The sequence below is a fragment of the Pezoporus wallicus genome, unplaced genomic scaffold (genome assembly GCF_028554395.1).
Source record: "Pezoporus wallicus isolate ANWC-B61680 ecotype Strahan unplaced genomic scaffold, APGP_CSIRO_Pwel_v1 contig_2348, whole genome shotgun sequence".
NCBI lineage: Eukaryota > Metazoa > Chordata > Aves > Psittaciformes > Psittacidae > Pezoporus > Pezoporus wallicus.
Window position 1 is genome coordinate 919,478 of NW_026636985.1, and position 14,109 is coordinate 933,586.

The 14,109-nt window shown below is 51.2% G+C and overlaps 1 protein-coding gene across 1 annotated transcript; it reads left to right on the forward strand.

The window, feature by feature from the left end:
• The first annotated feature begins 5,380 nt into the window (after positions 1–5,380).
• PRNP (prion protein) lies at positions 5,381–9,862 on the forward strand. Its single transcript, XM_057402512.1, has 2 exons — positions 5,381–5,470; positions 8,471–9,862. The coding sequence occupies exon 2, from the start codon at positions 8,473–8,475 to the stop codon at positions 9,247–9,249; it is 777 nt and encodes a 258-aa protein (XP_057258495.1). The 5' UTR covers positions 5,381–5,470; positions 8,471–8,472; the 3' UTR covers positions 9,250–9,862.
• The last annotated feature ends 4,247 nt before the right edge of the window (positions 9,863–14,109 follow it).

A 14,109-nucleotide genomic window follows, 5' to 3' on the forward strand; every position in this document is an offset into this window, starting at 1 on the left:
ACTCCAATGGCTAAGACTCTGGCCAGATTTCCCCCATAGGCACCCATTTCCCAAGCCCACTTTGGTTTTGGTTATTCCACCAGGGGAAAAAGGGGATGAAACCTCATCAAGACAGCCCCAACCCTGGGAATGCTTCCTATGGAGGGCGAGGGGAAAAACAGGGTGGAGACATACTCACCGGCTCAGCTAAGAGGATTTGCATTGCTATTTAGTGAGTGAGTTGGGTTTAATCAGCTCATCCTCATGGAGCACGAGTTAGGGATGAGTCATGGGATGTAGCAGTTTGATTTGTTCTCAGGTGAATAAATAAGGTGAAGACCTGAACCAATATTATTGGATCTAAAAGAAAAATCTATAACAAAGAGAAAAGATTAAACTGCTCCTTTAAATACATGCCAGTCTCCAATCTGGTCCCTGTTTCTGTCTATTGTTTGACTTGGTTTTGGTTTTTAATTGAAAAATCAAACAATTCTCTCCGTTTCCTGGCGTTCAGCTCTCCCCATCTCCCCCATCTCCCCCTTTTCCCACTGGGAAAACTGATTTCTCCTCCCCCTTTCCCAATGCAACCCAGCCAGGACTCCACAGGGAGCCCCAAGGATTGCGGCACGATCCTTCCACCCATGACGCCTCCAAAAGAGGATGCTCCTGCCCGCGGCTCCACTTGGCGAACACATTTAAACACATCAGCTGGGCCTTCAGCACGTTCCTACAAGCTCTTGGCACACGGCTGAGGCATCCCGGGGTAGGAGCCACTCCCCAGAGCAGGATGGGAGGCTGGCACTGGTGACTGATGTCAAAGCAATGACAATGGGAGCACCTTCGCCCGTCCCGGCTATGCTCCGGTTTATTTCGAAGGAGGTGACCTCAGCCCAGCCGTGTTGTGTCATGCTCCGAGCTCGGAAAGTCTTCCAAGGGGATCACAGGTTAAAAATACATGGCAGAGAGGCAAAGGGAAGCCTCGTGGTGAGTCACAGAACACAAACCCTGCTGCCGAAGGAAAAGAGCTGTATTCAGCTTTTCCTGCGCAGGAGCCAGCTCCTGGGTATGGGGGAAGTTGATGGGAAGCTGCATTAGAGCCTCGCTGGGGAAGTGAGGGCTCCTCCAGCTTTATGGAAGGGCACCGTGGTGTAAAAGAGCCCCCATTCGGAGCTGGCTTTGCCTGCCTGGAAACCAGGGGGTTTATTGACACGAAAGGACATAACAAACCCTTTCTGTGCAGGGTTACGGCTCTTCCCATTGCTCATTCCCCAGCACACAGAAGGGAATTGTTCAGCCCAGAGGCACAGACCCAGCGTGTCCCACAGCGGCTGCTCCCAAGCAGGTTATTTTTAAACCAAGAGCTGGAATGAAGCAGGATCAGAGAGCAAACGTCTTCCTTGAACAAGCATGACTTACTGCTCCCGTTTCCCATCATCCAGCTGGCAGGGGGAAGGCTCAAACTGAGTCATGGAATGGTTTGCGTTGGAAGGGACCTTAAAGCTCATCCAGTTGCAGCCCCTTGCCATGGGCAGGGACACCTTCCACTTGAGCAGGTTGAAATAGCCAAATTTGATTTGTTTTCCTCCTTTCAAAGCATTTTTATTACCAGTGCTTATTCCAAAATGGAAAAGTACTTCCAAAAGAGCCTATATATATATATATATATATATAGGCTGTTTGGAAAACCAAACTTGAAGAGATGCACAACCAGACTATAACCACTAATAGCTACTGTGAGCTGGTCATTGCGTGCACAGAAGACAAAGCTCTTACCCAATGGGCATCCCTATGGGGGAGAAGACAGGTTCAGCCCATTGACTGATCCCAGATGGAGTCTTCCCTATCTGCTACCCTCTTTCATTCCCTTTATATATATATAAAAGGATATATATATATATAATATATATATAATGAAAGCTGTTATTTTGCCTTCTAGCACCCAAGTGATGCTGCCAACCCGGGAGAGGTCAAAGGCACATATTTGTGAGCTGTGTCCCATGCAGGTGATCTTCCAAAGTCGCAGTGCATCATTGGGAAGTCATCAGCCTGAGGCCAGGGAGGGTCCCTCCCCTCCCATCCCTAAGGAGCTTACGTATGTCCCTGCCTGGAATAGCAGCTAGCACACGAGCAGAGGTTATTACACTGCTAATCAGATTGCAGCAGCTGGATGAACATTTATAGCCTTTTTAGGACGGCTGCCTAATAGTGAAGGGAAGGAGGGTGCGTGCAGCCTCCAGTGTTTTATGGATCAGGTGCTGCTCTCTGCAGAAGAAAAGTTCATAGAATCATAGAATCCCAGACTGGTTTGTGTTGGAAGGGAGCTTAAAGCTCCCCTCTGGCAGGTTCAAGCCATTCCCCTTGGCCTGTCCCTATATCCTTATATCCCAAAGCCCCTCTCCAGGTTTCCTGCAGCCCCTTCAGGCACTGGAGCTGCTCTCAGGTCTCCCCTTCAGGAGCCTTCTCTTCTCCAGGCTGCCCCAGCCCAGCTCTCTCAGCCTGGCTCCAGAGCAGAGCTGCTCCAGCCCTCGCAGCATCTCCATGGCCTCCTCTGGCCTCACTCCAACAGCTCCATGTCCCCCTTGTGCTGTTGCCCCAGAGCTGGATCAGGACTGCAGGGGTTCCCTCCATGACCCACGCTCCTTTGGATTCAAATTCACATTGAATTCCCATGGTGAATATTCTTCCTCAAGGCTCTAGCTCTGTCTTTGAAACACAAGAAAAACACTTGTCTTGTTCACTGCTTTCTCTCCCCAAAACCACCTTTCAGTTGTCCCCCACTGGATCAGACAGATGTGTGCAGGACCCAGTGCCACATCTCCCCATACATCAAAGACATCACTATTGAGGAAAGCAGATGAATAAGGGGCGAGGACAAGCTCATCCCCAGCACCACGGCTGCAATGAGCCCCATTTCCTAGAGCAGCCACACACTGATTTCGTTTTTCCATGCCAGCTTTCCACCCTTTGGCTTTAGAACTTCCCTCTGGCCCAAAAGCAAATCCCTCTTGGAAGCAGCATGGGATGGAGCATGGAAAGCTGGGGTTGCTTGCTTTTCCCCCTGGGATGGTTCCTCTCCTGGCACGTTGTGCCTCCAGGATTAAGGAACTGCTGGGACTTCTCCCTGCTAGTGTGGGCTGTGTAGCTGGTGAGACTCTGGAAGTGCATGTATTTAATGTCCCGCTGCTGTCAGTTTTGCCTCCTGGCCTGTTTCCATCCACAGCAAAAGGCTAAAGGTTTATAGAGTCTTTTTATCTCCTTTATCTTTCCCTTTTTACAGGAAACCTCACAATTGTTAAGAGCGAAGGAGAAATGCTACGGATGGCTGCGTGATGGTGCATTTTAACACAGAATAATGGTGTGTGGGTGAAGATTTCTCTGGAAAACACATGGAAAACCGCTTCTGCTACCCAAAATGGGCAGCGCTGCGAGCCCCAGCCTGGCTTTATCACATGTAATGACTGTAACAAAGCCCTTGTCAGCCAAGGAAATGTGAAATACCCTGATGAGGCTTCAGGTTGTTAATGACACCCTGACACGGGACAATAGAGCCTGATGGAGTGGTAGCTGTCCCTGGAGTCCAGGTTTTGCCAGCCCCAGGGAGTGACAGCAGGATGGGGACGGGCTGTGGGACTTCATCCCTACCTCCAACCCCCCCAACTTACCCCAAAACTGCACTGAATCCCCCCCAAAAACCATTTCAATGCCTTGCCCTGCCTTTGCGAGCTGCAGTGAACTCTCCAAGCCCAGAGCTCTGTGAATAAAAGCATTTAGCATGAATTAAAGCAAACCAAAATCAATGAGGAACAATGAAGTGGGGTCAGGCGAAGCTGGGTCCTTTCCCTGCCCATCGTGAAACCAAAGTCAGCACTTCCCAACTGTTACGAGAAAACCCCATCCCATTAATGCTTTCTAACCTGGCACGAGCCCCCATTGCACTTAATGGTGCATTATTTCCTCTGTCCCCTGCTGCTGCTTGGGCTGAGGATGGAGAAAGGCCAAACCTCCATTGGAGATCAATGCAGCTCTTGTCTTGCTGCTGGGAGAAGCTTTACCCTGAGATGCACGTGGATACGTGAAATGGATGCTGTGGATCTACTGGTTTGGGTGGTTTTAGCACTGCTAACTTCCACGAGGAATTAAGACTTAATAGTCAATAGGCTTTTCCTGCTCCATTTGCGGCTGAGATCCAACAGAGCTTCAGTATTGCCCCAAACAAGACCAAAACTTCCTCTGAAATACATTATTATGGAAAAAAGTCCTGATTTTTAGAAGCCATGGATGAATTAATCCTGAACCATCCCATTCCCAGTGCTGTGTTCTTTCCTTTTCCTAGCTTTGGATTTTAACTAACCCACTGGAGAGTATTTAAACCAAAACCAGGGAATCAGGAGCCATCTGCCCATGGGAATAAACATGCCTGTGTTGTAGGGAAGGGCTTCTCCAGGCTTGCTGACCTTAATCCTGCTCTTTTTAGTTCATTTTCCCCACCAGAAATGAATATTCACAACCCATTTCCCTACCAGACAGATACTGTTGTGACGAGGATGTTAACATAATCCAGCCAGATGGATAAACAAGCACATGGAGCAGCAGGGTGGAAATCCTCTTTATGGCCAGATGTGCTCTGTGGTCCAAGGATGGGAGCATCACCAGGACAGTGGTACCTGGCTATTCCAGGCAGCAAAACCTCAGGAAGGATTTTTGGCTATATTGCATGGCCAGGCAAAAGTGAGCCCCAATGCAATTAGTTTCAAGCTTTATTTGCATCTCCCAACCACCATGGACCTGTTTCCTATAGCCCATCCTAACCCTAAAGGATGGGAAAACTCCCCATCCCCTTTAGGTCTCTGCAGCCACACATACCCTCCAAAACAGGGTGCTAAAAACCCGCAGCTTGCCGTGAGCATCCCATATCATTATTGCCTTCTGTGATGTTCCCCCCATGAAATATTGGGGCACCCCAACATAAAGCACAACCAGTTTACACAGGAGGGAGTTTTACTCCCCTGGAGTGACACAAACTTGGAAGGCAGATCCATCCTTTCCCCTGTATGGCTGAACCTGGTCGAATTTCCTATCCACCAACACATAGAGCATCTATTTCACAGCATAACAGATTTGGAGCTGCAGCTGCCAACAGCATCCTTTCCTCTCCCAAAGCCTCCACCCAGAGGTTTCCAAACCACCCCCAAACCCTCCTGATCCCGTTGATATTCCTTGGATAAACCATCCGCGCGGTTTTCCGTTTTCCAGCCACCCCTTTGGTCGCCGGCATTGCCTCCCCTGCCCATACCTGCCGGGAGGGCTGATGTGGGGTGAACCCCAACGCCAGCTGCGGTATTCCCTAGGGAAGGCGGACGGATGCTGCCCGCGCCGTGCAGCGCTGGGCTGCGCAGAACCCAGCTCCTCCCTCTCGCTATTTATTCCTCCCCGTAGCCCTGTGGCTGAGGCTGAATCATCCCGACCCGAGCAAGCAACGGGCTCGCAGCCGGTGAGTGCCGGGGAAAAGGGGGTTTTGGGGGGGGATAAATCCGGAGGTGAGGGAGGTTTTAACCCCGCAGGGAATGGGGGCTGCCTCCTCTCCCTGCCATCGCTGCCTAAAAATAGGCTCTGAAGGCAGCGTCCCCCTTAACAGATGGAGCTCTGCTGGGGCTTGTTTACTCAGGGCTGATTCAAAGCTGACGCTGGTGAGACCTCGCTTCTTGCTGCCTTTCCCAGAGCTATCCGAAGGGGTTTGTGCTTTCCTATGGCTCCCACTGGCCCAGAACCATTCCCCCCGTTATTAAGGGGTTAAATAACAAGAGAGGATGTGGATTTTTAAAGCCGAGAAATGTGCCAGCCTGCACCCCCTTTCCCCATAGCCCCAGCCCCGATTTCTCACCCCCCATAAGCCCGGAGCCTCCCAGCATCACCAGGAGGGTCTGGATGCCCCCATTCCCGAGCATCTTCCCACCTTCCCTTCATTTCTCCCCCTTCCCCGGGCACCTTAACAAGGTTATTTCCGCTGTTATTTTGGCACCAGGGTGCTGGTTTTCCCCTCCCAACCGCAAGCCTCTTCCTTGCCAGCCCTGCGCACGTAATTGCTGCTTGCGATCGCTCCTCGCACCCTCCATTTTCCGCTTCCCTCTCTGCCCTGAAGGAGCTCTGGCCTTCCCCTGGTTCTCCGAGGCATAAATCGCTCCCGTATGAATCACCTGAATCGATTTCGAGAGGGGAAAACTGGGGAGGAAAGCTAAAAAGAGATGGGGGAAAACACCTCTGCGAAGCCATTTGATAATAGAATTCAATAGTAACACAATGATCACGCTGTAAATACCGAGCTCTGAGCCCGAGGAGGCAGCTCCCTGGTACCCCATCATGAGCAGGGGGTTTGTATAAGCGACCACATTTAGCCAGGGCAAAGCTCAGCGCAGTAATTAGCAGTGCAAACCCAAATAAGCCTTTGCCCTGTTCATCGGGGCTCATCTCTATAAAGACAATTAGAGGAACAGGCCGGTGCTGCCAGGCTTGGAGTATCCTCCAGGGCTTTGCCATAACACGTTTTCATCCAGGGGTTCATTTTTCCCCTTTACTCACTGCGGGGACTCAAACAAACAGCAAAAAAAGGCCGATTTGCTGCTTTTCCTCCCCCTATTCCCTATATTTTTTTGGTGAGTGCCCAAAAAGCCTTTGCCCGTCCCAGTTTTTGTCATGTCTTTTGGCATCCTGGCTCCCAATGGGTGGTTGCTGTAGGGAGATAGGAGCAGAAAACCTGCTTGGAAGTGGGTGGGTTTTGTACCCAAAACTCCTATGAGCAGGCAGCGCAAGCCTGGCTTTCCTCCCCATCACAAGGGATGATGCTCTTTTAATTAAGCCTCTTGCTAATGCACCCAATCAAAACACCGACATTAAAGGACCCCCATTCAAACATTTCCTGACATAAGTACAGATTTTTTTTTTGGGGGGGTAGGAGAGAAAAAGCATCTTTATCTGAACGCAATAATTTGCTTTTTAGGGACCATAAAACCATAGCAAAGGTGCAACAGAAGAGGTTCTGGCTTAATGTTCTGCCTGTTTATGCTGTTAAGGGCAGTATCTCACAAGAGACCATCCTCTCTTATCCGCATTAAACTCATCTCTGGGTTGAGTGGTGACTCTTCAAGAAGCTGGTCCATTAGTTACTGCAAAAAAACCCCACTCAGGACCCAACCCTTAATTGTCTTGTGCTGTAACATGAGCCAGAAAGCACATCCGAAGCACCCGAGGATGCTGCAAAATGCCAACCCGCGCTATGCTGGGAATGCTTTGCTCTCCATGCCCAGCATCCTGGCATGCACAGGAGGGTTTATAAGTGGTTGCTCAGCCTCAGGCAGGACACAAAACCCTTTTGCTATCACTGGGCTCGCATATTAGGCATGAGGGTAACAGTAATTCAACGCTCCTTGGTGTGGTGGGGAGGAATCCAAAGGGAATTTGCAGCTTGGGAGGTATTTTCCAAAGGTGCTTCCAAAGGATTTGCAGACCTGGTGTGAATTATACAGGCAGGATTATCCACAGGGAGAGAAACGACTCATTGAAATTGGATTGCATCCTTGTCAGCCCACCAGCTAATGTAGGAGATGCCTGGCATGCCCGTGGGATGCCAGCAGCAAAACGCTGAGTAAGCATGTATTGGTAGACACATTAAACTCAAACCCTGCTGTTCTTTGGTTAAGGTCTGTTACACATAAACAGGGATTTGGGAAAAAAACATGCTGGCTTTCATTCTTCAGGGAACAAAAGTACAACCCTCCAAGGCAAAGCTGGGAGCTGCCTTCCTTGCGGTGCCCTAAAGCTTGGAGGTTGGGATGAATCTGTTCATAGACAGCAGAAATCTCAGTTATCCAATTGGATAGGGGAGGATTGAAGTTTAGGATTTAATAGTTAATTGAAGATTTAGGCTTTAATAAGTGGATTTTTTTACCTCTCAACCAAGTGAAGCACTTCTCCCAAAAGCTTTTCGTCCACTACTTTAAAACTGTCATTACTAGGAGAGGATGTGTTGGGAGGTTGGGGATACATACATATGTGTATATATATATATGTGTGTGTGTGTGTGTGAATGCTCCATCCCTGGCAGTGTTCAAGGCCAGGCTGGACAGGGCTTGGAGCAGCCTGCTCTAGTTTGAGGTGACCCTAGCTGTGGCAGGGGGTTGGACCTGGATGATCTTAAGGTCCTTTCCAACCCAAACCATTCTGTGATTATATATAATACCTTATATAATATATAAAAAGTATTGTATATATATTTTATATATATAATACTTTATATATGTGTGTATATATATAAAACCAGAGGTGGTTGAGGATGATAAATACACATTTAAATCCAAATCTCTTTACCCTGCAACTAGAAAAAAATGCAACAATTTGTGTTTTATATGAAGCACAAGCAAGGGAGCCTCAAGCCTGTGATGCTCACAGGAGGGTCTCTGCCTCCTGCCCCTAACACTGCCTGTCCTTGTGTCCACAGCCATGGCCAGGCTCCTCATCACCTCCTACCTGGTGTTCCTGCTCCTCGGCTCCTGGACCGATGTTGCCTTCTCCAAGAAGGGCAAAACGAAACCCAGTGGTGGCAGTTGGGGCACGGGGAGCCATCGCCAGCCCAGCTACCCCCGGCAGCCCGGCTACCCCCACAACCCAGGGTACCCCCACAACCCGGGCTACCCCCACAACCCAGGGTACCCCCATAACCCCGGCTACCCCCACAACCAGGGCTGGGGCCAGGGTTACAACCCATCGAGCGGAGGAAGCTACTACAACCAAAAACCATGGAAACCCCCCAAATCCAAGACCAACCTCAAGCATGTGGCCGGGGCGGCGGCAGCGGGTGCTGTGGTGGGAGGGCTGGGGGGCTATGCCATGGGCCGGGTCATGTCGGGGATGCACTATCGCTTTGATAGCCCCGATGAGTACCGGTGGTGGAACGAGAACTCGGCGCGCTACCCCAACCGGGTTTACTACCAGGATTACAGCAGCCCCGTGTCTCAGGACGTCTTTGTCGCCGACTGCTTTAACATCACGGTGACCGAATACAACATCGGACCCGCTGTCAAGAAGAACGCCTCGGAGGCTGGGTCAGCGACCAACCAAACGGAGGCGGAGCTGGAGACCAAGGTGGTGACCAAGGTGATCCGGGAGATGTGCATCCAGCAGTACCGCGAGTACCGCCTGGCCTCCGGCATCCGGCTGCATCTTGCCGATGCCTCCCTCGCCGCCCTCCTCCTCCTCACCCTCTTCGTCATGCACTGATGCACCCCGCAGCTTCGAGACGTCACCCGTGTCCCTTTGGGGACCCCCGAACTCCCTTATTCTTGCTTAAGGTCATCTTTGGTGAAGAGCCCCTGGGGCACACGGGCACCAATGCTCCCCATCACCTCCGGGTTAGGCAACCGGATGAAGCTTTCCTTCTCCACCCTGGTGTGGCAGGACAGTGATGGAGCTGGATGCCCAAAGAAAAGGCCTTCACCACCACCTCCTCCTCCTCAGGGCCATCCTGAGAGGGACTGGGCAGAGAGGAGCTCACCCGGTCCTTGGCGTCTCTGCAAGGGCGCTTCCGAAGATCCTCTTTGCTGACAAGCAGGGTTTTATCTAATCCCCTTAACCCCACTGCCACCAAGACCCCTTTCCCCGATGCACCCGTGGCATTGCACCCATCCATACCCCACAGCGGGTTTAGGAGGGTCAGCTATGGGGTTTTCAAGCAACAAGCTGCCAGGTTGCAATTCCCACCTTTTAATCCCAAGCCCCGCCATTCCTTGTGTACATACGGACCTGCCCGCTCCGCGCCTTGCATGCTGCAAATACCCCTGCAGCAACACACAGAAAAAAAGTGATTTTTGGTTGTTTTCCTCCACAGCAAGGCTGCAGCCCTTGGCCAGGTTTTGGTTGACCCCCTCCAGCTCCGCTTTGCTTTTGGTTGAGCCTCATTGTCTTTCTTAGCCTATCTAAAGGCAAAAAGTGCTGCTGAATGTCCCCTAAAAGCCCCAAGGTGGGAGCCCTTGCTGTGGTCTAGCCCAAGATAAAGCTATTGTGGATGTGCTATAGGTGACAAGTCACACTCGCACTTCGGTACCTTGACCTAAAGGATGTTATAATACAGCAAAAAGGATGTTTAGGGGGGTTAAGCACATAGCAAGAAACATAAATCGGCCGAATCACGTGGCTACAGCAAACAGCATCGGGAAAACCAAGCCTGGGATGGGAGATGCTTCAAAAAACCCCACATTTTGCAAGTAATTTATGGGTAAAATTCCTGCTTTTGGTGTTTAGGTCGATGCTGGGTTGTGTAGAACCTGTAGCATCCTTAAAGTTGCGCTTGTCAAACCCGTGACCCTGAGTTCTATTGAGTATCTCTCGTGTACTTTTCTGCGAGGCACTGAATGACACCGTCCTAACTCATTTTTCGCCTTGATGTAAGCTGAATAAATATATATATATATATATATACACACATAAAAATAGAGAGGAAAGGAATCTTTCAGGGTATTCACCAGAGAAGCAGGGCTTTGGGGTAAACGCGGACTTTGTGATACGCGGCTGTTTTGTAAACCCATCCCGGTGCATGTCTGAACTGTGCTGTTCTGATACTTTTCTAAGTGTTCCACGTCTGGTACAAATTAAAACGGATAAAGCCAAGACACACGTCAGCCTCCTTCATGCAAACAGCTCCCGGCCCTCCCCACAGACAGAAGCAGCATTTTTCACCCTGTTTGTGGGCGCTTTTGTTCCCTTTCAGCACCAAATTTGGCCTAAAACCCGCGATTTCAGTTAACTTTCTCCTCCCCTGCTCCTACTAATGCCATCGCTACCATCCAACAAACGGTTTCTACTAAAGCCAATGCGCTGGTTGGGGCCAGGGGCTTCTTCTCCCCATAGAAAGCCAACCCCCATTTATTCCTTGTATTTACCCCATCTATTTTGTGTCGAATAAAGGAGTTTTTACATTTGCTGTTTCATGGCATTAAGCCCAACCTACTTCACGTGAAGCCTCAAGCCCTACTTAACACTGCCAGAATTCCCTATCTATCTCCTTGGTACCTAAACCAGCATCCCCATCAGATGACTATCTGTGTGCATTAGACTCTAAGTTAAAAATTAGAATTAAAAGGATGGAAGAGTTTGGACCCTTCAGCTCCAAGTTTAAGCTCAAGATGAAGTCTTAGACCTGTTTGGTTTGAGCCTGTGCAGGATGTGATTTATTGCCACAAGGATGCTGAAGAAGTGGGTCTTTAAGCGGTACCACAGGTAATCCCCAAATGTGACTCTTTTACATACTTTTGGCCAAAAAAATAAAGGAAAAGGGATATTCAGCACTAAATAGATGGCTCTTCCTGTGTGCAAGTGTCTCACTCGCTAAGAGGAAACCCTAAAAAGTCCGTAACAGAGAACTAGAGCTCTCCTAGAGCATAAAATCCCAGCCTGGTTTGGATTGAAAGGGATTTTAAAGCTCATCCAGCTCCAATCCCCAGCCCCTTCCTGGCCCTGGAAGCACTGAAGCAGGACATGGCCCACATCCTCATGTCCTTTAAGGATGCTTGGATCCAATAACCCTGGAACCCTCTTGTCCTCTAAGAGTGATCTGTTGTGCTAGATCAGTTAGTTGCTCTGTATTAATTAACTAAACACTCCATATCCTGCCCTGCCCTCAGGCTGCAGGAGAGGGTGGGAAGTGCTTCTGCTTTACCAGGCTGCTAATAAATACACCCCAAAGCACAAATGCAATGACATTTTGGGGGTTGGTTTTTATACCCTCCTCCAAACTGCACATCCCAGGGCACTTTGCATCCCTCATCCCCACATATAAGCATCCCCCATGCAGGCAGAGCAAGCAAATACCTTTTCCTCACTGGAAAAAACCTGCAAAAAGGGGATTTTTGGTGCCCAGGTGGAGAGTTTGCAGCGAGCTGGAGGAGAAATAGTGTTATTTGGAGGCTTAACATGCAAAGCAAGGGCCTAAAACCTCATCCAGGTTGGTTTTCATCCCTGCGTCTGATCCGGTGTGGGGATTAGAGGAGATGCATCACTGAGCGAACAGCACCATCTCCCGTCTGAACCCAGCCCTGTGTTGTACACCAGCGGGAGGGAATAAACAGGGAAAACTGGGATTGTAACCGAGGAAGTGTGGGATAATGCCTGTGGTGTTTCTGAGCTCGGGCTGCACATCAGGGCTATGAGCGGAGGATGCTGGTGTTGGGGTCTGGACATCGAAGCATAACCTGCGCAGGTCGGGATGCAAAATACATGGTGGGAAAAGGCAGATTGGAGCCTGTGCCAGGTTCATTGCTGCTTTTAAACAAGGACATTGTAAGAACCCGTGAGGCTGTTATGGGAAGAGTTGGATCTGTCCAACCCAAAAGCTGTCCCTAAGCCAGCAGAGGGATCACAGCTACTTGGGCAGCCATAAGAGCATCAGCCTCAGGTGAATCCTGTGCTCACCTGCACCCAAAATGCTGTTAAATCCCTCAGGAGCCAAACAGCTTCTGTAACGTATAAGAAAGTGTTGTATAAGAGCCCAGAAAATGAACATGCATCAGCCAGGCCTCCTTCTACCCCTTGGTAGATACAAGACCTGGCGCAACTGCTCTCCTGGGGAGGTGAAGAAGGGGTTGGAATTGGTCCTTTCCAACCCAAACCATGCCATGATAAGGATATTCATAACCCCAAAACCCTTTTAATTCCAATGGGAGACAACCCGCTCACAGACATCCAGGCTCTGAAGGTGAGTGTCTTACCTGTTGGTGATTGTGGCTGCCCACAGGTCTTGGGGGGATTCCTAATACTGTGCTTGGCACTGGTTTACTTCCTTTGCTTACAGCAATGGTTGAGCTGCCGCAGCTAAACCAGCTTTTAGGGAAGGTTTAAGCACTCAAGACAGGGACTAGAGAAGCAAATGCAGATGCTGGAAGTAAAAGCAACCCTCACAGCTCCTTTTGAGCTCTGCCCAGGGAGGGTTTGCATCCTCTCTGCCAAACATAAAGCACCTGAGGAAGAGTCAGCCCCACAGCTGGGCGTGTTTTGGGCAGGGGATGCTAAAGATTGGGTCATTTGATCCTATCAAAGCCAGAGAGATGGGATGAGGTAAGGGGAGGGAGATGGGACGGGACGACTGTTCTCAAGCATCATGCTGGTCCCTCCCTGCAAGCATCCCTCAAAGATGCGGCTCTTCCTCAGGTTGCTCCTGGTGCTAAACACGATGGATTTGGTTAAAAAAGGAGAGGATGCCTCAAGGCCAAACTTTATTGCAAGGCAGACAGGTCCATTTTCAAGCCCCACATCTCTCCCATGCACTGAGTCCCAGCACTCTTTTGGGGGGAAAGGACGAGTTTCTGGTGAAACCATGCAGTGAGAAACTAGAACCAAGCACTGGCGGGGCTGATCCAGCATCTTTCCAGCCGCAAACATCCATGCATTCGTGAAGGGTTGGACTTCCCATCTACATCCTCTTCCAGATGGGGGTTTGCAGGATCCAGGTGGCCCCACCGGCACGGGGACGGATGCCCAGCTCCAGCAGGGTCCCATCACGCCGAAGAAGGGGAACCAAGGAGCATCTCTTCCACGTCCCCAAGCCACATCCAATCTCCCAGGGAAGCCATGCGGAACCCCGACGGGCTCAGCCTGCTGGAGTCAGCGCTGCAGCCCATGGCTCACGAAGCAGGCCGCGGGGGCCAGCAGCAAGACGGGGCTGATGCCACCCCGCCGGTCCCCATGGGCTCTGTTGGGGGGTCCCCTCTTCACACCCAGATCCGGCCAACCCGGAGCATGAAACCCACTGGCGGCCGCGGGCTGCCGCGCTGCGGGGATGCCGTGACCCAGGCGCGACGGCCGCGGGCGCCCCAGCAGCCCCATCCCGTACCCTGCGGCAGCGCCGGCCGCGATGGCCCCGGCCACCTTGGAGCCACGGCCCGGGGTGCCCCCGCCGCGGGACACGGCGCGGAAGCCCCCGCGCAGCCCCGCGCTGCTGCCGCCGCCGCCGCCACCTCCGCCCCGGGAGCCGGTTCTGGCCCCGCCGCCGCGGCGGCCGCCGGAGACGTCGCTGAAGAGGAAGAGGAGCAGCAGGGCCGCCCAGCGCCAGGCATCGCGGGGCCTCATCCTGCCCGACCTGCGGAGGGG

Coding starts and splice junctions, on each gene's coding strand:
- PRNP (XM_057402512.1), top strand. CDS start 8,473: ATGGCCAGGCTCCTCATCACCTCCTACCTGGTGTTCCTGCTCCTCGGC.